At 40.5% G+C, this 24,314-nt stretch overlaps 1 protein-coding gene across 3 annotated transcripts in view; it reads left to right on the top strand.

The window, feature by feature from the left end:
* elmo1 (engulfment and cell motility 1 (ced-12 homolog, C. elegans)) overlaps window positions 1-24,314 on the top strand; it is a 100,745-nt gene that overhangs the window by 37,582 nt on the left and 38,849 nt on the right. For 2 of the 3 annotated variants that reach the window (XM_041052846.1, XM_041052845.1), the window contains exons 3-15: window positions 2,830-2,870; window positions 3,082-3,154; window positions 3,256-3,306; window positions 3,505-3,674; window positions 7,082-7,117; window positions 8,840-8,939; window positions 9,235-9,386; window positions 9,566-9,644; window positions 11,112-11,162; window positions 11,681-11,803; window positions 12,294-12,422; window positions 14,382-14,486; window positions 15,841-15,949. In XM_041052846.1, coding sequence (XP_040908780.1) covers window positions 2,830-2,870; window positions 3,082-3,154; window positions 3,256-3,306; window positions 3,505-3,674; window positions 7,082-7,117; window positions 8,840-8,939; window positions 9,235-9,386; window positions 9,566-9,644; window positions 11,112-11,162; window positions 11,681-11,803; window positions 12,294-12,422; window positions 14,382-14,486; window positions 15,841-15,949 — 1,219 coding nt within the window. The remainder of the gene's footprint in view (window positions 1-2,829; window positions 2,871-3,081; window positions 3,155-3,255; window positions 3,307-3,504; window positions 3,675-7,081; window positions 7,118-8,839; window positions 8,940-9,234; window positions 9,387-9,565; window positions 9,645-11,111; window positions 11,163-11,680; window positions 11,804-12,293; window positions 12,423-14,381; window positions 14,487-15,840; window positions 15,950-24,314) is intronic. The other variant, XM_041052848.1, reaches the window with a different exon arrangement.

The raw sequence follows: 24,314 nt of genomic DNA, 5'->3' as shown, positions 1-24,314 counted from the left end.
TTGTTGTGTAATTGAATGACCTTGGTAAGAAAGAGATGAAGTGTACTTGTTATCCTCCCAGTTAAAGAGGAGAGTGTCGAGCTAAAAAGCTGACAGACGGTATAAAATCACAGAACCTTTATGCCAATGCACAAGCTGAACACTACTCATGTACCAGGTGTGACAACAGCACTGTACTTCTCCCTGGACTACAGTAAAAGGGGGTAATGGTTTGATGTGGGAAGAAGGTAATAGTACGGGAGAGGGAGATGTGGTGGGAGTTTAGACAGGGGATGTGATGGAGTAGGGGTAGAGAGGATAGAATAGTGGAGGGGGTGTCACTCCTGGAGAATGAAAGGGTAGGAAAAAGTGGCATGTATCTCAGAGGTGTTTCGATAAAAGATGCAGTTGGAGACCATCTTGGAAAAAGACAGGAGAAAAGAGTTGTGGAAGAGATAACTGGGGAAATATTATCTTTTTTTTTGGTAAATTTAGACCTTACATTTTTAAACCTTGAACAGGTGGTATATGACGTATGAGATCATTTGAATCTAAGTTAAACAAGATAAATCTTGGTCTAGGTATATAAAAAAAAGCTGTTTGCTAAGAAAAAAAACTTGAAATGGAATACCTGATCAATTTACTTAAAATGCTGTGCAGCAGCAGTCCAAAGATAGCCGAAAGTATTCTGAGCAATATATAAGTTATACAAAACTTTGCACCTATGGTAAATGATTATTCCCTTTTTATATTATTTAAATATCCAAACATTTAAATGTATGACTTTATTAATAATACATGTCTAAACTGAAAAAAGCTTTGATCGTGAATGAGAGAGGGAAATCGCTCCAAGCTATGCACAAGTGGTTTCATTTTTTTTATGATGTTGCAGACTTTTTACTATTTCTTTGATGATTGAGCGTATTAATAGTTTGCTCATGAAAAAACTCAGAAATATCAAACATTTACGGCATAATCCTGGATTTTTTTCAAGTAGTGTTCAGGTCCTTGAATGTTTCGCAGTATTTCATCATCAGAGTATTATCATATATATATTTTTTACAACAGAAATATTTTGTCTGTGATTTTTAGTTTTTTTTTTTTTTTTTTTTTTTTTTAGCCTTGTTTCTGTTTTTAATTTCATTTCCCGTCAGCATTGGTAAAGTCTTAAAATGGCTTTTAGACACTCACACATACCCTGTTATAATACACAAACGAACTGGACCTTCTTGTGTGTTTGTTGGTGTGCGTGCGTGCGTGTGTGTGTGCACGTGCACACGTGTGTGTGTTCACTGTAGTCTGGCAGCATACTGTAAGTCCCAGAGAGCTGGAGGATGACAGCAGGGGCGAGCTAGCAGAAATGAAGTTAATACTTACTGGCACTATGCACACACACTCTCCTTATATTTGTCACCTCACCTCCCCACATACAATTTGCAAGTTTTTCATTTTCCTGCAGTCTTTTTTCTCTCGGTTCTACGACCACTCTGCTGCTTTCTCCTACTATTATCATGTATTCTCTCTCTTCCCATGTTTGCTGTTGTTTTCCCTTGATCTTATTCAATTTGCTTGTTATTCACTGTTTTTTTATCCTATGTTCCCTCTTTTGTTCATGTAACAGCCCACCCTGTTCTTATGTCACCTCCCTGCTTTTCTTTCCCTGTCATATATGCCCACCATCCTGCCACCATTATCTTCTTTCTGTAAATCTTCATCACTACAGCTTGTACTCTTTGAAGCAGCCTCTCTCATTCTCTCATATCATCAATAATGCTCAGTACAGAGTAAGTGTATACATATGCTTACAAAATGTATTTTTTGTGTTAGTGTGTAACTGTGTGCACATGCTCACAAAAACACATAATGCATTTTAAGTCCCATAATAGAACTTAAAACACCTTTGTTACATCTTCACTGCAAGACAGATTTCCTGTTGAGAATTTTCAGTTTCCTTTCAAACGTTTAGAGACTTCATCCAGAGCCACAGAAGACATTTTCCAACTATTTTCACAGACTGAATATTCCTTGTAACAAGTAAACTGAACTTAATGTAAAAAAAAACAGAGTGCCCCTCAGATTATTTTAATTGCTACACCATATTATTGTTGTAGCCAATCATCAAGGTGAAGCAAATTTGAACAAGTTTCTATTGAGTTTGAGGCTGGTAATTGAATGTCAATACTTTGGAGTAATAAAAACATGTTTGTAGCCTTACAAACATGTTTTTATTACATGTTTGTAATAAAAAAAAGTGTTAAACATCAAAAAGTATTAAACATCAAAATTTGGCATTTAATTACTTTTCGTCAGTTTTTGATCTAAATCAGGAAACTTTTGTTTTAAACTTTAGATTATATTTTATTTTGTTCCTTATTTAACACTGAGGCACTGGGAAGTTTCACATATAATGTTAAATGAAAAAAGGAGGAACATATTATATTGAAAAATTGTTGGGTATCACTACAATACTTAAATGGAGAATAACTTTATACTAGAACAAAATAGCAATACTAAAATAAAATAAAGGTGCCCCTAACATAACCTTACTGTAAGTACAGTTCTCGAATAAAGGTACTTAATAACTTTCCACCTCTTTGGAGCAAAATATCACTGTTGCAGATCTAGAAGCAGTTTCACATACAATAATAATGAACAAAATGGTGCAACAGACATGGTCACTGTTCCCACATCAGCAGTTGGATAGTTAGATAAATACAGGCTCCTGAAGAACAGTCTCTCATTGTGCCAGTCCTGTAATATAAAATAATTGCAGCCCACTCTGAGTTGACTGTTGTTTTAGGAACTCAAGCTTGGACTGTGGACTAAATGTAGTTTTGCCTTTCTCCACAGAAAAAGCCTCTCTCAGCCATCATTAAAGAAGTGTGTGAGGGGTAAGTCTGCATTTGCTTTTTTTGCAATATGTGTGTGTTTGTGCCTAAATTCATGCCTGTGGATGTGAAAATAATTCTCCACGGGCTTCCTGCAAAAGCCCTCTTCCTCTTTCTCCATGCTCGAATCCTATTAGCTGTATTTTACTGAGGATCTTTCCACTTTTAATACCAATTATGAACTTTTTTTTTCTCTCCATTCACTGGCTTTTAGGTGGTCCTTGGGGAACCCTGAAAACTTTGCTCTGCAGATTGCTGACGCGACAAATTTTTACATCACAGAAAAGGTTTGGTTATCTGTTTTTAACTCCAGGCAGAATAGTCTAAGTTAAAAATATGCCTTAAAGTGCTCACTAACTTCTGCATTTATTTTGGTTATCCTCTACAGAACCGCAATGACATTAAGAACGGTTCAATACTTCGCTTGACCACATCTCCTGTAAGTTTCATTTCTTTGTTGTTTTCTTTTTTCTTTCTTTTGTTTGGTTGATTTGGTTTTGTTTTTTGGTTTTTTTTTTTTTTTTATGGAGTCCATAAGTAAATTCTTGTGAATTGCGCAGACAGACACACACTTTGTCTCTCTGAATCTCTGTGCTTATGAGTCGTTTCCCTTTCCTCTTTCCCACTTCCCCTCCAGTACCAGACAGCAGTCCAGCTTCATGAGCGGATCCAATCATCCAGCATGGACGCCAAGCTGGAGGCCCTCAAGGACCTGGCCAATGCATCCCGGGACATCACCTTTGCCCAGGAGTTCATCAACCTGGACGGCATCTCCTTGCTTACTCAGATGGTGGAGAGTGGGACTGAGTAAGTCAATTGTCCATCCGTCTCTTTTGGCCCAGTCTCTGCAGTGTTTTTCCTCCCCTCAGACAGTTTCTTACCTGATGTGATAATCCAGAGATTTGTTACAGCGATCCATCTTAACTTAAGTCCATTGTGGGCTTAAGTAACCACATTCAGCTTTGAACATATTGCACAGACACAGACCTGAAGTCCCTGAGATTCCAGGGAGTCTTTGGAGTTGCACTGTGCATTCTGATTGGTTAAGTTTAAAGCAGCTGATGTGACCTGCTCATTCAGTAACACTCCTCATATCATTGTATTAAGCTTGATTTATGCTTTTGCATCAGGTGTTGAGGCTGTACTGTATATCTGGAGATATGTTAATATCGGTCCTTTGTTGTGAAATTCATTACATATAGTGTCTGAAGTAATCTTGTTTACATTCTTACAGTCGTCTTGTGACTCAGAGTGATATCGTGAACGTTTGTTCTGTCTAGCTGCTAAAAAGAAAAATGCTGCCCTGCAAACATTAATAGCCGAAGTAATCTGTTCACATTTTTTTCTCTACCATGGTAATAGAGTGTGGCAAGCAAAGGTGTGCAGTTTCTTTGTTAGAATTTGTTGTGTGCCCTAATCAGGAGAAAATTCTTCAACTTGCTTCTTGTCATCTTTTTTCTTAGAAACCTCTACCAGCAGCAGAAATATTTAGGATAAAACAAGTCGTCTGACCTAACCAATCACAGTTTTTTTTTTGTCCCCCTTTTTTTTAATCTCATTTTTAAGAGGACTACATCATTTACATTGGAGTTTACGCCATACATCAGCTATTTGCATAGGTTCCACAGCTAGGCTGTAACCTCCCTAACACGCTCTGAATGTGTCATCTATGTGCATTACTGCTAAAAGAGAAGAAGTAGCCTTTGTTATGTTTGTAGTACTTGCCCAGGGGCTCCTGTTCATCTTTGTTGACCATGAGAGTGATATTACGCTCAACTGAGAAGAGAGCTCTGCACATCCAAAAACTCACGGTGTGTGTGTGTGTGTGTGCTGAGGGCGGTGGAGGCCCCTGGAGACTGCCTCAACTGAAGGTTAAAGCGAGGACATTTTTCGCTGAGGTGGAATTTCTCAGCCATGATGCCAGAGGGGGAAGTGTGTGATCCTATGTGTGCATGTGCTACTGTGCCAGTAGCATACTGTGTGAGTGCAAGGTGCTGCCGAGCCAGAGTCAAAACCCAGACGAAATAGGAGTGAAAACACACACACACATGCACACAAGCTCACAAACTGGCAGGGAGGGCAGCAGCAGCAGCCAGCCATCCGCGACACTCTCGTTTTCTGCCTCATGCAATTCTCATTATTCATCCCTTTTTCCCAGTGAGAGAAAAGATGGATTCAGGAGTTGTTTGTTTGCATAAGAAGTTTGCTCCAAAGACACACTCATGGTGTAAACACACACACAAGGTCAGATGAGCTCTTGCTACAACACAGTTATAGACACAACCACACGTTGATAGACAGAAGTTATAGATGAACAGTAGCTTCTTAAAGTGAATGGACTCTCCGTTTGTGCTCCTGATTGTCTTGTATGTACATAAAGGTTCACATGCCGGTCAGGTATTGAAAATCTTTTCCTCAGCAGAAACCACTTAATGAGCTCCTGTTTCTGCATATTAGACAGCAGCCCCTCCAGCATTACACTCACTTCTGCAGTTTGACAGAAAATCACTGAAGTCTCTGCTCCTTTTTTTGCATGTAATGTTCAAATTAGCAAATATTTGACCCTGTTTGATCTTACTGCAAGGAACCATCACAGCAGCACCGATGTTGACTCCACTCTGCTCCTGGCTCTTTTATTAAATATGTTTTTATGTAAATTACCATCTCATCAGCTATTCAGGACTGGAGAGTTTAAAAGTGGCCTGTGTTTGTCTGTGTGTGTGTGTGTGTGTGTGTGTGTGTGTGTGTGTGTGTGTGTGTGTGTGTGTGTGTGTGTGTGTGTGTGTGTGTGTGTGTGAGAGAGAGCAAATGGCTCTGCTGCATTTTCATCTCAACAGAAGGAGCTTATGAAACACAGACACGCAGATAGGTATCAGTGTCTGACACACACACAAACACACACACACTCATTAGTGTGCCTGACAACCAACTTGGTGAACTGTAATTATTCAAGTGGCTCAATGCTGGCGGCTCTCGAGAGCAGAGCGGTGCTGTGATTTAATGCTTCTGCTACAGACGTTGCACTGTATTCATGTGGAAATCAGCCGGCTGGCTGCTGCTTTTGCCCACGCAAGCTCCTTAAGTCGCAGACAAATATCGCCCTCTACTGACTAAAACACGGAACAACCGTTTCCTAATGTGATCTGACACAGCAGTTGTTCAGAATGTACAGTGCAACTTCAGCCAGCTTATTAAGAGGAGATGGAAAGAGGGATTTTATTTTGTGTTTTTTAAGGTCAAGTTAAAACCAAATTTAAAAAGCACATTTTCTCATTGACCTCTAGTGATATCAAACCATGCAGCTAGTTTTTGTTGTATTTGCCAAGGTTTCGAGATATCTGTGTCTGTGAGTTCTGCTGTCACCTGAAAGCAGTGGAAGTGGTCGTAATTTGTTTAGAAAATCCACTGAAAAATCCCATTTAGTAAATTCAGCTAAATTCAGAAGTTTTGAGAAAAGTTTCAAGGGACTTCTGCTGGGTTCCTCACTGTGGATCGTTTTCATGAGACCTATTTTCTGCTGAAGAAACAGTCCCTGTGAAAACTGTTCACAGTGTTTTCTGTAGACTACAAAGTAACAAGGATGCAGATTCTGAAAAGATGCATTTGGCATTTTTCAGTAAGCTTTTTTTCCCTTTGTTAATCCCATGGAATCATCATTTGTGCATAATTTAATTGCTGCAGCATTTCATTCATAATGTGTACGACCATACTAGGATGTGCAGAATGCAGCAGAATTCTGAGGTTACAGTACGTTCACTCAAGACATTTGAAGAGTATAAACTTGTTGTTTCTTTGTCTTTTCTTGTTAAATGAAAGTGTTGTTGATCATTTCTGTGCAGTCATCTCTACCTAAGCTTGCTGTGTGAGAGTGAAGTTTGCAGCGAACTGCTTTTTCCACTGTCCCTGCTTGGCATGCTTTCAGTGTCTGGGTAGACTTGCAGGTTAAAGGTGTTTATTATAACTCAATGTATGAAAGTTTATGTTCAATGAAATGTTGACATTTAATTTCACTGTGCTTGTGTATAATTTGTACAATAAGAAATATTTTTCATGGTGTGTAATAGATTTGACTTTTTCGCATTCAGGATATTTTTTCTTATTAACTTGTCACTCGATTGTGATGTGTGCTGTTCCCTGCTCTGTGCTGGCTGAGACTTAAAGGTTTGGTTGTTTGTTTCCCAACTGTGACACCAAAGTTTCTCAAATCTTTGCAGGCGCTATCAGAAACTACAGAAGATTATGAAGCCCTGGTAAGCCCCTCCCCTTCCCCCACACCCAACCCCAGCTGGGTAAAGTCATTGGCTCTATGCTCTTCCTTAACCTGCTGGCTGAGTCTGCATGATTAAGACTCTGGCCCCCGGTGCCTTATGGGAAATGATATATGTGTATAACACAACCACTAACAGGCTACCATTTCAAAATCAGTGCAGCACTTCAATTTTTGCATGTGGTTTTGGGCAACAGAATCAAATTAAGAAAGTGAAGTGAAAGAAGACCAAGATTTATTTTTTAAATCTATTAAATCAAAAAATCTAATCAAGTCCATAAATTTGGATTGCTGTTTTTGAAATGAAAGCTTTAGTACAGCTGCATGTGTCATTACTTCTAGCACAAGTCAGTGCCTACCCTGAAATAAATCTTGGTTTTCTTTATAAAGCGGTGTTGCTCAGGGTGAGGGGATTTTCAGTGGGCTCGCTGTGAGCCAGTTTTCTCTCTTCAACATCGTGAGCTGGTAGCCTCTGTCACCGCAGGATCATCATCCATCCATCAGCGAGTTTTCCTTTACTCTGTCCGCTTTAAACAATCTATCCACTAATGTCAATATTCTGCTATTCCATGTAGCGTCACATAGTTAACCAGAGTCATCTAAATGCCCAGGGCCATCTGCAAAAGCCTCTCCGTCTTTCAGCTGTGGATTACTAATTGTCCATTTGACTGTTCACTAATCACCTACCATGCAGCAACACTGACCTATGATGCTCTCAGTTGATCCAGTGTACTTGTAGGGATAACTCAGTCATGTTCAAAAAAAGGTTTTCAGCTCTGTAATGTATCTTTAAAATGTGTTATAAAGTGATAAAAAGTGTCAGCAGAACATGGATTTTTTTTCCTCAATAAGAGTTAATTTTTTTGAAGATGAAAGTGTTTTTTCGAACTGTGTTTTTTTTGTTTTGTTTTGTTTGATTTAGACTATAGGTCCATAGTTGTGATTTACAGAATTCAACTAGAATTGTACAAACATGAAAAAGATGCTTAAAAGTTCAGCATATGCCGTAAAGGCCTCAGTGCAGGGCAGTTCTGCAGTGCCACAGTTGAGCTGTAGAGGTCAGTATTGTAAAATGTATTTGGCAATTCAGGCGTGTACTTACTGAGCAGTTTTAAACACAAGTCAGCAAGAATAACTGGAAATGATTAATTTTATCATGAGTTATGTGCTAATGAAAACTTTTTATATTCGATTAAGATTCCTAAATTTTCCATTAAGTACTTCCAGCTGTAATATATCTAGGATATAACAACCGTTTAATGTGTTCCCTGCTTTGGCCTCCTGTGACTCTTGCAGAGTGATTTATTTCTCCTGGTATTTGTGTAACTGCATGACTTCACTCTATGATGTAGCTTTCTGGTCCTGATTGAACACCGCACTGTGCTGCCCGGCTCCTGCTGGCCCTCTGACGGCCCCTGCTGTTTCTTGAAGGCCAGTCTGTCTGCACTGCATCGCAAACCTCTTTCCCATCTCTTCTCTCCCTGTCTCTGGTTTTTCTTCAGCAAGCCTGGTTGCGGCATTGAACTTAGGTTTTTCTGTCCCCTCTCCTCCTCTCCACCTCCCCTCTCTTTGTCTCCGCTGACCGCTCATTCCTTGTTATGTTCCAAGCCATCTGGACTTCGCAGCTATACACTGCTCCAAGCCATCTGCTAGAGAGAAGTTTCCTATGGTTTGTGTGTGTCTGTGTGTGTGTGTTGTCTTATAGTTTTGGCGACCTGTTGTCCTTCACTCTAACGGCCTTTGTGGAGCTGATGGACCACGGCATCGTCTCCTGGGACACTTTCTCTGTGGCCTTCATTAAGAAGGTCAGCCAAGAAAATGACTCATTTAACAGAGATGGGATTTAAAATGGTTTCTTAGAGGCAAAAGTTGCGTTTACAAACATTATGCACATTTGTAAAAAATCTTCCTCTTGATGTGATTATCTGTCACTGTACACAGAAAATGTCACAACAGCAAAGTACAATCACAAATTGGCAGTTTAAACTTACTTCCAGGTTCCAGAAACATTTTAACAGCCTCCTATTTACATTTTAGCATCTCTGTGTCTCTAAATCACTACAGTCTCCTTCATCTGTCCTGCTCCGTCCCCCTCTGCAGATTGCCAGCTATGTGAACAAGTCGGCGATGGATACAGCAGTGCTGCAGCGTTCCCTGGCCATCCTGGAGTCTATGGTGCTCAACAGTCAGGATCTGTACCACAAGGTGGCGCAAGAGATCACCATTGGACAGCTCATCCCACATCTTCAGGGGTAAGTGGCTGAATCAGTACATTGTAGCAGTAACATTATTATTATGTTATGCTGATTCTTTTTTTTTTTTTTTTCCAACTTTGAGGATCATGTGCACAGTGATAAATGCATATGCAGATGATAATGAACTATTTAATTCAATAATTATTATTCTTATTTGGGCTGTTTCCTTACTGCAGGTCTGATCAGGACATCCAGACCTACACTATTGCTGTTATCAACGCTCTCTTCCTCAAAGCTCCTGAGGAAAAGAGACAGGTGAAACAGTGAACCTAGTGTGTGTGTGGGGGTGTGTGTGGGGGTGTGTGTGTGTGTGTGTGTGTGTATTTTTGTGTATTATTTTTCTAAGAAGCATCGGTGTCTATAACACACCTGCAGTGTAGTGCAACAGTAAAATCTAGTACTGAAGTATTGAAAGCCCTACTCATCTTTTTTCCTTTCCTTTCTGCAGACCTGATGTTTTAGCTCAAACATGATCTCATTTCTCCGCTCATCTTTTTCTGTCTCTCTCTGTCTAGCTCCCTCACCGATGTCACAATTTGCCCTGTAGCTAATCACATGATCCCTTGCATCAGCACCATAGGGTCCAGGGATGTGCTTTGACATTAATAATGAATGATGCCAACCCACAGCTTTTCTCCTATGCAGCACACAAAGCTGAAGATACACTATGCAGAAATAAGCTTCGCAGCACTACTGCATACAAATTCAAGCACGCTGGGATGTTGCAGTGCTTCTTTTACTGAGGTTAAATTAGCAAAATTTGACAAGGGTCTGCTCAAATCAGATTCATGAGGTTGGTTGGATGCAATTTTAAGCAACTTTATTGAGTTGTTTTAGGTGATAAGTGAACAATGTCCCCTTTTGCTCAGGTGCATCCATGCATGGTAATATAAGTTTACAACAGCCCATTTATTTCTGCACAGAGGCAGTTTTATAATGAGATGCTATAGGGACAGCACCTGTTCATCATGTCAGATGCTTTTACATGCAGATAGATTATGGATGGCACCTTTTAAAGCATGCAAGGGGCTAATGACACCATTTTAGTCCTCAGATGGATGACAGTGTGTTGTGTTGTGTTTGTGGTAGAGACTGGACCATCAGTAAAGCTATTACTGTGATCCCCCAGTCTCTCACCATTCTGCTGACTCTGTTGCCTCCCCTCCCCTCTCCCTCCACAAGCTGCACCGCTGACAGAAAATTAATTTTTTTTAACCTCCTCTCAGACTCTCTCTTTTTATTTTTCCACATTCACTCACTCACCCGCTCTGTGTCTCTGTCTCTGACTTTGTTTCCTCACTGCACACGATATGGTAGTTTGATGAGCACATTGTGGACATCCTAAATTGTCCCCTGACAGTAAGTGCACCCTTGATTAGCACACTTTGTAGTTTGCACTGTAGAAGACATTAGTTAGTGCATTTAGTATCCCTTTTTAAGATTAAGTTCTTTTTTGAGATGGCTTCCTTATTATTATTTTATTTATTTATTCTTTTACGGCCTGTCACTGCATACTTTGCAGTGTGCCGTGGCAATTTTCTTTTTGTTTCTGCCCGCATTCATTTTCTTTTCAACATAGATAACCCCACAAAACATATTTATTGGTGATATAATGTTGTTTTTCAACTTTATCCCTCTTGCTTTCTCCTCGCTCTTTCTAAATTTTCTCTTTCTCTCTATCTCTCTCTCTGTTTCTCCCTCCTTTTCTTTTTCCCTCTGTAGGAAATGGCCCATATTCTTGCCCAGAAACAGCTGCGCTCCATCATTCTCAGTGTAAGTCTAATCATGCCCTTCTCTTCTTTATCTCCCCAGTGTGTCTTTCTGTCTCTCTGTCTGTCTCTCTGTGTTTGTCTTTGTCCCTCTCTATCTCTGTTCGGGTATGTGCCTCTGCACCAGTGTTATATCAGAGGAAAATGACACCTGCCACTTCTGCCTGTGTCTCACCTCCCTGGTTATTATCTACTGTACTCCCTTTCTCACACCTGTTCTCTTTTCTCTCTTTCATCCTCTCCCTTTTTTCAAATCTCATTTCTCCCTCTCCTGTTCCTTCATCTGACTTCTGCTTTCTAATCCTCGTCATTCACTCCCAAATCCTCTTATTCTCCTTTGTTATCTCTTGCCGTCTTCCTCCAAAATCCACGTCTCGCCTCTCTGACCCCAAAACCCGTGCTCTCTCCTTCACCTTCTTTTTGCACGTCTAACACCTCTGCCTTATATTCTCCTGCTCTTCCTCCCTCCCCTCCTCTCCCCTCCTTCCTCTCCCTCCTCTCTTTGTCCTTCATACCCTACAGAACGTGATCCGAAGCCACTCACCCATCAACGATGAGATGGCCCACCAGCTGTATGTGCTGCAGGTGCTCACCTTCAACCTGCTGGAGGACCGCATGATGACCAAGATGGATCCACAGGACCAGGTGGGGACTGTGAACGACGCAGACAGAAATTGGTGATAAATGAAAGGATGGATTGATGAAGGGGTTGGATAAATGAGTGAATGCATGAAGGGTAAAGAACAGGATACAATCATCTTCAAAGCAAGTTAAAACAAGGAGTGAACACAGATTTGTTAGCGTGAATTAGTACATCTCATGGAGGGATCCCCCACCAGGACAGCCGAACATGCTACAGCTGCCAGGAGTAAACAGTCATTAATCCTTTATTCAGCAGCGTGTGGGCAGTTTGGGCCTGATCCGGCCAGATCTAAAAAATCAGTTATTGTAGGTTTGGCCAAGTAATAAAAACAGTGGAGAGACATGGCTGCTGGCCAGATTGCCTTGGGCACTGCAAGACCCCAGACAGCAGAGATGAGGCTGAAGCGTTCTTAAATTATAAAATGGTGAATGGAAGAAAAGACGGAAGATGGATTTATGAGCAGCACTTTAATATTCTTCTCTGCGTGTGCAGGCTCAGAGGGACATCATCTTTGAGCTGCGGAGAATTGCCTTCGATGTGGAGTGTGAGCCCAACAACAGTGGCAGCATCGAGAAGCGCAAGTCCATGTACACCCGTGACTACAAGAAGCTGGGCTTTATTGTAAGTGTGTGTGTGTGTGTGTGTTTGTGTGTATCTGTTTCTCAGAGGGCATCATAAATGTGCTTGTTCTGTGGCTCAGACTACTACCACTGAAGAGACACCGGACTCGAGACTGAGATCAGAAAGGAAAACATGAGCCAGTCTGTGCACAAGGGACTGCTGTTAATTGGTCCTGATTGTCCATCACTTCAAAATCTGCAGATTAAAGCGTGTGTCTATCTGTCTAGGCGTCACAGGAGAGATGGGCTGTGAAAGTTTGTTTTTTGTCTGTGTCGACCACAGGTTTCTTTTATCCATCTTATTATACCGTACTTTGTTTTATTCCTCAGGTTTTTTTGAACTTCTATCTCTGGCATTGTCCCTTTCATGTTTCTTGCTTACTACTTTCTTTTTCACGGTCTCCTTGTCCTACTTTTAAGCTCGCATGTTTTAATGTGCTATATATGTGAGTGTGTGAGAGACTTTGTGTCGTATGCAGTGGTCTAACTATAGCGTAAGAACTTGAACTAAACCCACTGTGGCTTGGTGTAAGCCCAGAGCTGTTTCGGGGCTCTTCCCATTCGCACTCCCACTGCAGTGTGTTCAGTAAAGATAAGGCCAATTGGACTGCCTTGTCTCCAACAGTGAAGAAAACCCACCCTAAAATCCTTAGTCTACTTTCCATGCTAGACAGCTTGCAGACACACACGCACACACAAACATACTGCATACACACACATCCACAAGCCATATTTCTCTAGATAGACCTTATCACTGCTGAGATAATTTGTTTGCCTCTTAGTGCCCTCGGGTTCTTAAAGTAGGGATTGTTTGCACATGCTGGAATATTTTTCATGGGTCCATGAGTGAGGGTATTTTTTTTAAGATATACATGTGCCTGAGTGTGTGTGTTTCTGTTTTAAGCCTGTAAGTCTGCTTCCTGTCAGGCAGAATTACAAAACTGATGAGCCAGATCTCAGTGTCCTCCATTCCTCTTTCATCGTCTGCTTTCCTTCCTCTTCCTCCTGTCACTTCCCCCTTCAACATCCTGTCTCACCTTTGAGCTTCAGAGCGATGTGTTTGCATGTGTATCCATGGTTTTAATCATTAGTCAACTGAATTTTCTGCAGTATCTGGGAGGATTTAAGTGTGATGGACTGTGACAGCACAGGCAGCCTGTGTTCTGCATATCCCATTCAATATTTAGCTGTTATGAAGACTCAGGCTTGTTGTTGCAAAGTTTAGGGTTTAGTCCTTTTAAATATTTGGGTATTGATGCTTTTAGCCTAAAGTGAAAATCATGAACAGTGTACTTCACATCTTTTCTGACCGTTTTTTAAAGAATAATGTTTTCTGAATGTTTTTTACAATACTGTGCCGTCCAGTCAACTGAGACTTGAAACTTCCTCTATAAAATAGTGTCACTGTTCACTAAAAACTATGTATCTTCAAAATATCAAGTTTTTGTTAAATAAGATAAACTTTATGACGGTGCATTTCTAGACAGTTTGATGATAGGTGAACATAGGAGAATTATGTGCACACATAAATGAGCATTAAATCCTCTTTTTGTCTGGAAACCAAAAAGAAATCAAGTTGTTTTCACTGCATCCACAGGTAATCCATCACAGTCAACAGTTACACAACAGTGTAAAAAACATCAGTTATTTGAACATTGCATTTTGACATCCAGTGTCAGCATACTTTAGGACACTAATCAGAATTTAGCTAAATTCATATCACAGCTGTGGGGTTGTTTGCAAATGTTGAGTCTTGAATCCAAGTTGCTCCCTTACAGTAGGAACATGGTTGTGGTGTGTAACTCCCAGTGTGACTGATTGCAACTGTTGCTTTGAGCTGGGAAAAAGAGCATGTTCACCGGATTATTCCTAAAAGAATAAAGCTTTAAAAAGAGATTTTGTAGAGATGTGTTTAAGTATATGTCTCACCCTCCTCCTCCTCTTCTTTTGTCTTTCTTAGAACCATGTGAATCCAGCTGTGGATTTCACCCAGATTCCTCCAGGCATGCTGGCTCTGGATAACATGCTGTACTTTGCCAGACATCACCAGGACGCCTACATCAGGGTAAGCATGCTCATACATTTTCATATGGAGTTATGTCCCATGTAGACACACACACACACACACACACACACACACTTCTCAGTCATTTCTGTGTTATGTTTCTCCTCATCACCTCCGCTTCAATCCAAATCTTCTTCCCTCCGGCTCATTCACGTTTGTAGTTTCTGGCTCGTACCCAAATTTTCTTTGAGCAAGAACTGCTTCTCATGAGGTTGCGCAGCCCAGACAAAAGAAATGATTTAATTCCTCTCAGTGTCAGTGAAACAGAGAAATTACTTAGAGGATTTCTGTCATTTTCACATCAACATTATCTTTACTTCTGGTTAAAAGACTTGTGAAATAGTTCAACCTTAGCGATTGTCTCTAACAGGATGGCATTGGTGGCATTGGTGGTTAGTTTTTTATATTTGTATGCACTGCGCACATGCAGAAGTTTAATCACCACACCTGGAAATCTGTGTGTGTGTGTGTTTATGGTCCAGCATTATGTTGGTGTGTAACACGTCTCTGGACTTGAAAGTGAGAAAGAGATGTCTTAGTAGTGCCGACTCAGCCCCTATCTGTCGACCAGAGGGAGAAAACAGAGCCTCCAATTTAACAAATTAAACTGTCACCAGCTAAAATGATTGGGACCTTGATGGCCTCATTTATGGCTCGCTGCCACCATCCCCATAATTAGAGTGAATTTTTTGCTGTAGAGATTTCATTTATGTTTTTTGCCTTTCAAGCAGATAGCTTTGGGGGGTCAGATAAGGTCCAATAATGACTAATTGTTTCAACCATAAAGGAAATGTTTATGGCACAGTGACCTTCAGTGTGACAAGCCAGAGTGGCACCATGAATCAGTTAAATTATAAAAGCAAAAGGTACTCTGAGACTGCTCACCTCTGCCAAAGCCACTAAGTAGTCTAAATTTGTTATTATTATATAAAATGATTAGACTGTAGGATTTGAACATTTTTCTCTTGGTAACTCCAGGTTATAAAATCAAAAAAGATACTTCAGCAGATTGCAATGCATGACAGTACCACCCAGTGACACTGAGAATGAATGGGATTAAAGTAACACAGTGAAATATCACATGAAAATTATTCACATAAAGGCTTTAATCTGCACCTGGATCTAGATTTAAGTGCCATTTTTAAACTAAATTCCAGGAAAATCAGTTAGTCTCAGACTCTGCAGGTGAAACCAAATTTTTTTTTATCTTTTAGAAGTGCACACCTCCATCATTTATGGGTAGATCTGTCATTGTGTTTAGAGGGTGTATTTCACCAAGACACATCATCACATTTCTTAGCCAGTTCTTTATCCCTGAGGAGACACGGTCCTGGTTAATTGTCTGTGTGTCTAGATCGTCCTGGAGAACAGCAGTCGAGAAGACAAGCACGAGTGTCCGTTTGGCCGCAGCAGCATCGAGCTGACCAAGATGCTCTGTGAGATTCTCAAAGTGGGCGAGCTTCGTAAGTCTACATCAGCGACGGAACACAAACACACACACCTTCCTCATTCAGTGTACGGTGGATGGTGGTTCCTCTCAATCTTGCTTCACTTCTTCTGCTTACATTATCTTCAGAGTGAGCATAAAACTCAGGGAGTGCTTTACACGCATACAGTTGTGTGTACAAAAATACAAACATCCAGACACACATCCCCACAAGGACACACATTCCCTCCCTGTTAAGATGAAAGCAACCATTATGCCCAGTAATTGCGCTGCCGGGAGTTCATTATTTAGTGATGCATCTCACCCCATTGAGCCCCTTTCAGCCTAATATACCGCATCTGGGAGGCACGCTGACGCAGAGAAAGAGATGCTGTGCCCACGTCCACTCCAAATTGATGTGCCCTTTTCATTTGTCTTTACTTGTTTAAATGGGCGAGTTGGTCTCAGTTCCGCTCCCGACTGACCCCTGCTGCTCCCTGTAGGGAGGGAGACGGCATTTTTAGCTCAGTTTTAAAATGATGTGCCCTTTTCATCTGCTCATGTCTGTGTGTTTTTTTTTTTTTTTAACATAGAGGATTTAGACTTGGCTGCATTGCAGGGTTCTTCACTCTTGTCTGTAAATTGGAGGTAGAACATAAGACTTTATTGAAAGAATAGTATCCACTTGTGTTTCTCTGCCTTTAAACATATCCAAAGGAAGTTCGCCCAGATTCTCTCATCTGCTCTTAACGTTACTGATAAAGGTGTCAGGCTAGGTTTAGTACAAGATAAGATGGTGAAGTAATACTTTTTTTTACATTTCTTAACACATTGTAATTTTCCTGTTTTTTTGTTTTTTTTTAATATGCTCTTATCTTTGCCAGACTCTGCTGTAATGCAAACTCTCTCCACCTTCCTCCCTGTCCTCATCAAATTCTCAGCACACAGCCAGCAAAGGCAAATGGATCTAGAAATGTTTTTTTAACTGAAAAAGATGCTGTCTGCAGTGCTTTATTACACTAATATGGTTTCCTGACAAGCGTGCCCTGACCTGGAGAGACCTGGGGTGGTTGAGTGGAGGGTTTTAGTCCAGGTGAGGAGACAGGTCATGTCTCCTGTGGTGCTATATGACATGTGAACACACATACTGAGCTGTGTAGCTTGACCTCTTTCAGTGATCTGGTGGCTTTTTCATGTGTGTACGTGTCCTTGTACCTGTGATTTCTTTCTTTTCTTTTTTTAATTGTCTCGGGGCTTTACTTTTATTCAGAGTTTGTCATTAGTTTTTATCCAGATGTCACCCACAGTACATGCCCTTTTGACCTTTGCTCTTAGCGGACTGAAATTGCATTTTGATATGAATGAGGTTAAAGTGCAGATTAAGCATCCAGATTTGTCCCAAAATAGGGAAAACATCTTTATCTCTGTGTCGCTTTTCTGAGCATGTAGTTGAAGGCTTATGCAATAAGGCTAAATCCCTCAGACGAATGCCAGGCCGTCATTATGAATAAGACTTTGTTTCTGAGAGGCCTGCTTGCTCAAATAAGTAGAGCTGGGGCGAGTGCAGGATTCACGTAACCCACTCAGAAGATGCGACTGGAACCAGACCTGCAAATTCTGCCCAACATTTTGTGATCCTCTGGGTTTCCATGGCAGGAAACTTTTTTTTCCGAATTATTCTATTATTTTTATGAGGATGTGGATACTGTTATGGCACTGAAATTTCCCTGCAGGACTGAGTGCTGGAGTTGAATCATGGCGGTGACCTTGACTCATAGTTCTGGGCCTTTCTATTCCCAGTGGCTGTATAATGTCCTCTTTACTGAGGCTGTTAGCCCAGGAAACTGAAGCTACTATTAATATTTATGATGTGGTATAGTGTTTATGTGTGTATGTGTAAAATGTGGGGGCAGATAAGAATTGGTAAGGTGAACCCATAAGCTGCAGAGAATGACCCATCTGTCTATAGATACTGTCTACTGCCATAATAACAGCAGGTAGACCAGGTTAAGGCATGGCAGGATTCCTATATACACAAGTAGGTCACCTATGGGCACGCAGTAAAAAAATAAAAAAATAAATGTGGAGGGAATAAAATAAAACAAATCCCTTGCAGGAAATCACTGGAGACAGGGAAGGAAAGACAACATTTTGATATATTTATATTTACTTCGTCCCAAATCTTAATATTCCCATCCATCTCTGTCATAACTCAGTAAATATTTGCACAGACTCACACTAACAGAGCATTATATGCATCTTATTCTTATGGGAGGAAGCCACTGTGTCCCAGAGTAGTTATAATCTGCACTGCGTCTTCTCTTGTAGAGGGCTAAGTGCACTTTCATACACACCCCATTAGCCCTGTGTATATTAACACACACTAATGAATGTATGAGTAGGATGAATGTAACACGGGCCAGGCAGGTGTTGTAACTGCTTCGTGAGTAACGGCTGGCCATTAGTGGAGTGTGTGTGTGTGTGTGTGTGTGTGTGTGTGAGAGTGAGAGATATAGGGGCATGAATGTGCATTTCCTAGAGGAAAGCTGGGAGAGGAATGAGTCTCTGACTGTCATCGTTCAGTTGACCTTTCAGCAGAGAAACAATGAAATACCTGACACTAATGAGGATGTTGGAGGGTGTGTCTGTGTCTCTGTAGCGTTTTATCAGTTTTGATAGTGTGGTATTTGAGTCAGAGTAATATTAGAAACTGTGGTGCATTATTTCACCCATAACTTGAAGTGTAACAATGACATTTCAAGCTGGTTATTTTCCTTTAGTATATCATTTTTCACATGGTAGGAAATACTTTTCTGTATTTGTCAATCACTAGATGAATCACTAGATAGACTTTAGCCAGCAGCGTGGTTCTATGGACAGCAATGTCAGTCCACCACTTTGGTAAAGACTGAAATATGTCAACAACTTCGGGATGGATTGCCATAACATTTTGTACAGACGTTCATGATCCCCAGAAAATGAATTCTGTTGAGTTTGGTGATCCCCTGACCTTTCTTCTTGAAATTAGGTGCAGACATTCATGCCCCCATTGAGATTCATTGCAGTAAGTTGATTTTACCACTTTTCATCTTGCACCATGCAATCACACTCTGAACTAAGATGGTGAACACAAGTAAGCAATGTATCTGGTTTACATTAGCATTGTCACTGTGACCACGTTAGCACGCTAATGTTTAATGCATTCAGCTCAAAGCACTGCTGTGGCTAAGTCACAGCCTCACAGAGCTGATGTCTTGGCTTCAGACTTGTTTATCCATCATTGAAAACCTGTATTTTACATTTAAATGTTCTTGTTGATAATCTTCTACCACACGAGTGCAACAGGAGATACAAAGCATGCAAGAACAAGGTGATAAGTGTTTTCATAGTTCAAAGCAAGACCGAGATGTAAAGCTGCTCGCAAAACTTCATTAAGGCCAATTAGTGCACAAACTCTTTGTAATTCTCCATTAAAAAGTCATGGTTGTCTTACAAAACTGGCTGCTATAAAAGCTGTCTAAACCCCTGGTGCAGAAAAAAAAGAGTTAATTTCAGCTTTTTTTTCCCCCTCTCTGCTCTACACCTCTCTGCGCATAAAGGCAGAAGAAAGAGACAGCGGATTAATTGTGATGGCGGTGACGTCTTAGTGGCTCATTTGCTCTCTCCGTCTATGTGAAATGCCAGTATGGCTTTGGCAGGAGTCAGACACTCTCTTCTTGTTTTCTCATGAGGATAAAACACCAAGGGATTCTTGATTTGCCTGAGGCTGTTGAAGTTGCCTTTCTTCCCCGCTCGTCTTTTCAACCTCTCTTTCTAGCTTTACTTATCTCACTCTTCATTCTTTCTTTCAGGCTCCCTCTTTTTTTCCCTCTCTGCGGGTCTAAAGAACGTCTGTCCCTCTCAGACATGTAATCCTTTCTCATGCTTTCATGCTCTGGCTGTCTCCCTCTCTCTATCCCATGAATTTGACCAAAATGACACCTATACACTACAATACAAATAGCATCTTACACTTTCATAAACAACAGAGAAGCCTGTCAAGAATATGGCGTGACAGCTGTTTCACTGCTCTTCAGGTCAACAGATTTTCTTCCATTCCACTTTTCCACTTAACGCCATCCTTACTTTGAGACATTTGACATTTTCCCTTTTTGTTGTTGAGAGATTTCTATGCAGATTTTGTCTGGAGAAAGGAGGTAAGGGAGTTTGTTTGGTTGAATCAGCTGTCAGTGCTGCTATATCTTACATAATTCATAACACTATCCAGGTGTCACTCTCTCTGTCCTGCCTCTCAGCTGCTCCTCTCTCTCACCTTCTTCCATTAATTCATAACCTTTCTCTTTCTCTCTCCCACTCTTGCATTTGTTGTTGCCCTGCTTCAGATCCTAAAAGATTAATTGTCCCTCCATGTTTCTGCTGGAACACGGGGCTTAATGGAATCTGCGTCGGTGAGGCGCCAAGCCATGACTTTTCCGTCTCTCCTGTTTAAGCCGACCCATGGAATATTTATGAAGTTATTTAGAAAGGGCCAGGCATAGGGAGTAACAGCCCTGCTTGGTGATTCACGGTGTGGCGTCTCGTTGCTGAGATGGAGAGCAGGGTGGTGAACTATGGCAGGTCTGGGCACGGACACACACGTATGCTACCAGACTGACACATGAAATAAGCATCTACAAACACACACACAATACACAGGTCTGAGCAGGCTCCAGACTGACAGTCACATGATGTCCTTATATTTGTATCTGCCTCTTCCATCGCAGAGCGATCAGCCAAGGTCAGAACAAAAGGCCACATTCAGCACCATGGACAGCTCTGTTGTGCATCAAGATACACTCCTGATGCACAACGGAGCTGTCCAACATCACAATACATCATATGCAATATTTGGATTGATTTTAGATTTACATCAGTTTATTGATACTTTATTTCATTGTCTCTTCTCAAGGACAGTGTTAAGGTTTCTGTCTTCCTTTTTAGTCAGTTGTCTAAAAACCCAATCTGAATAAATTCAGGATTTCTCTTCTTCCAAGGTGTCAATGTACTGTGTAGTATTTAAACACATCAGTGTTTCTCAATGTTTAGAATAATTTTGGGGGTGTTTTATGGCTTTTTATTTACAGTGGACAGTGGGGAGATGCACCATGGGATACAAGATAGATAATTACATGCAGCAAAGATCCTCAGTTGAATCCAAATCAGGGATTTTGCAGTTCATGGTCGGTGCCTTAAACCCTGGGCAACTGTGATTATATTTTTCATCACCCCAAACAAAGGAGATGATTGGTAGCCTCAGTCTTAAGCCAATTACATCTTTTTATTGTTCTTCAAAGTTGAAAACAAATTTCCTATAAACCTGGTTGCCTCCTGACCTGAAGAGGATGTTGCACCTGCCACCCCCACCCCCCTTTTCCCTGGTAATGTTTTCTTTCTGGCTTTAAACAATAGTGAATAAAATTATATTTTGGAGGCAGGTTTTTTGTCACAAGTACAACAAGTCAAGTGAGGGTAACCAGCCTATCACTGTATACTACTGTATGTAGGCACCACTGGTCTCTCCTTTTTACATGTGTGTGTATGTGTGTGTGTTGCTTCAGTATGTGTGTTCACACAATGTCCAAACCCAGCAGGTAATTCAGAATCATCCACACTCATTACCTGGACAACTCCCATTGTAATGACACTCCCAAGTTGCCCGCCGCTCCCCTATTAAAAACAACAACAACAACATATCGACACACACAAACACACACACACACACCTATAACCCCTGAGAAATGCCACAGTGTGAGATTGAAATGCTGTGATGTGTTTGAACTTGCCCACAGTGTTTCCCTGAGGTATAGTTTTAACACACACATACTGACACATGCTGCACACACACGGTCATGGTCAAAATATCATGTTTGGGCGTGCAGTCAGACACTGCAGCTGAAGAAGAACAGGAAATGAAAATTCTCAGATTTTTGCACAGTATAATCTTATATTTAATAATATTTTGTTTTATATGTTGTAAATATTTAAAACAATGGGTAAAAAATAAGATTAAATCTTTGTCATGTGAAATATTTTGTCACATGACACTGGGATTTCGGTGGGTATCAACTATTTTACTAGAAATTTATTAATTTTCATCATTCATTATTCCTTATCATTTTAAGAAATAAGGATTAACAACAGCATCTCCTATGAATCTTAAATGTAAGCATGCAATTGAAACCTGATGGGAGCTGCACAGGTTTAATCCCAACAAAGAAATTATTTTTTCAATAATAAAAATTAGATGTTCACATTTATCTGACAAGCACTGTTGTAGAGATTTACTGGCACAGGTGCTGCAACATGTGTAAACCAAAATACAGGTAAAAAGCTTGACATGGTGGAGAGTTAAAATATGGAACAAGTGTCTTTAGCATTACTTTGATGAAAACATGACTGCGTGGAACATAATGAGCATACTGGAGGACAGCCAAAAAGTAGATTATTACGCAGGAGTGGTTTATTTTTTATTTCTATAGATTTTGGTTCTTTCTCTGACTGTTGTTTGTTGTGACCAGTGTGAATTCAAGCACCTGCAGCTATAGTTCTGCATTTTAACTAAAAAACTTTCCACCTTTTGAGCCTACAGGGGGTTAGAGTTTGAAACATAATAGACTTTGAGTAGATTATCACTTCAATAGGATTAATTACATTTCTGACCCACTGAGACATTTTTCCTCACATGCTGACAAGTCATTACATTATCTTGTAATTAATACGATACATTACTAGTTGCCGGGGGCAATAATATGACTTTCTATGGGAATGCTTAATAAATCTCAGCGGTAATTTTCCATATTTGTTTTTAAATTACCAGCAGTTTCTGCCGGTTTCATGAAACATTAGGAAAGGCCTGCTGAATCATAGTGCATTAAATATATATTTCATGATATTTTGGATCCTGTGTTTTTCATCGTTTTCAGGCCTTCCCCTAATGAGGTATCAGTGGAATGAGAGGATATGTCCGGGATCAAACATTAGTATGCTTAAGTTAGTGTTAGCTGAACGTTAGCTTGACCCCCTTTGAAATGACTTGTTAAGTCTCAAGGTTGTAGCTGCTAATCCCTCCCATAAGGCTCCATCCATGAATCATGAGCAAAGTGGATGATGGCGAGCAGAGGAAAGGCCAAGTGTAGAATCCCAAGTATCCCTCAAGTCGTGACATGAGCATCTATTTGGCAGTCAGCAGCCACTTCACACAGTTGTCAGTTGCAGCCTTGTGTTAAAGGGGGAGAGCGTTCTTCAGGGTTTTCCACTTCGTAGCCTCAGGCATACATCAGTGAAAGGTTTTTTAAATTGGAGAGCACAAATAACAACAAACTTGACATATGGGCGCTCCAGAATCTCAATTTCTGAGCATCCTTGGAGTTTTTCAGACACTCCTGTCCCGTCAGTTCTCAGCAACACTGGATTGAAGTGGTGCGGTGGATGAAACACAACCCACCTCACGACACTGCTGTCACTCTCATTTTATTTGCGTGCTTTCATACTTGGAGCTCCTTGGATGTTATTTACCATCTAACTCTCACCAACATGTCTCCCTCACTTACACCCTCAAACTTTTTTTTTGTGTGTCATTTTTCAGAGAAACTAAACGCCATTCTCTCTGTGAACATGAAGCTTTTTCCCAAAAGACCTCCATAACTAGCAGACATTGTCAAGGGTGAAATCAGACAAAACAATGCTGTGAGTTTCAGCTCTAACATTACTGTGAGCCTATGTACACACACACACACAGACACAGTAATTATATATTTTTTTAGTATAAATATTTTTTATTAAGATTTTTTTAAAAAGATCTTAAACATTTGAGGATCTTAATGCAACACAAGACAACATCATTGAAGTGCAGATAACAGAACAAATGAAATAATACAAATCAATAAGCATCTGCAAAATTCGTTTACGATGTACAATGTAAATGCAATGGCAGTTTAAATTTCTTTATTGAAATTACTAAATAAGGCCAAACTTTGTAGGAATTCTATTGATAACTAGTAATCCTTGCAATCAGAGAATCAAACGAGACAATGTCCATCATTAATTTACACCAGTCAGCAAAAATATGGATCCAGTGGTTGGAGAGACCAGCCTCCTAATAAGCAGACGGCAGTTTATGCAACCAGTCTCCAATACTTTTGATTATTCATCTGCAAAAAGGAGACAGAAAAGAGAATTCCCACAGTAAGTGAAGGAAAGTACCTGCTTCATTTGTACACTTGCAGTATTCATAGTTGATCATGGTATATGTTAAAACCTGTGGAATACCCATGTGTTCTTTTGTAGTGTGTAAATTTTCCCACTGCAGAACTCCAGAACTCTAAAACTGTCTAACTTTAGCAGTACAGTTACAATAAATTCAC

Source organism: Toxotes jaculatrix, chromosome 13 (genome assembly GCF_017976425.1).
Source record: "Toxotes jaculatrix isolate fToxJac2 chromosome 13, fToxJac2.pri, whole genome shotgun sequence".
Taxonomy (NCBI): Eukaryota; Metazoa; Chordata; class Actinopteri; family Toxotidae; genus Toxotes; species Toxotes jaculatrix.
Note: the sequence above shows the minus strand (reverse complement) of the source record. Positions and strands in the feature narration are given on the sequence as shown.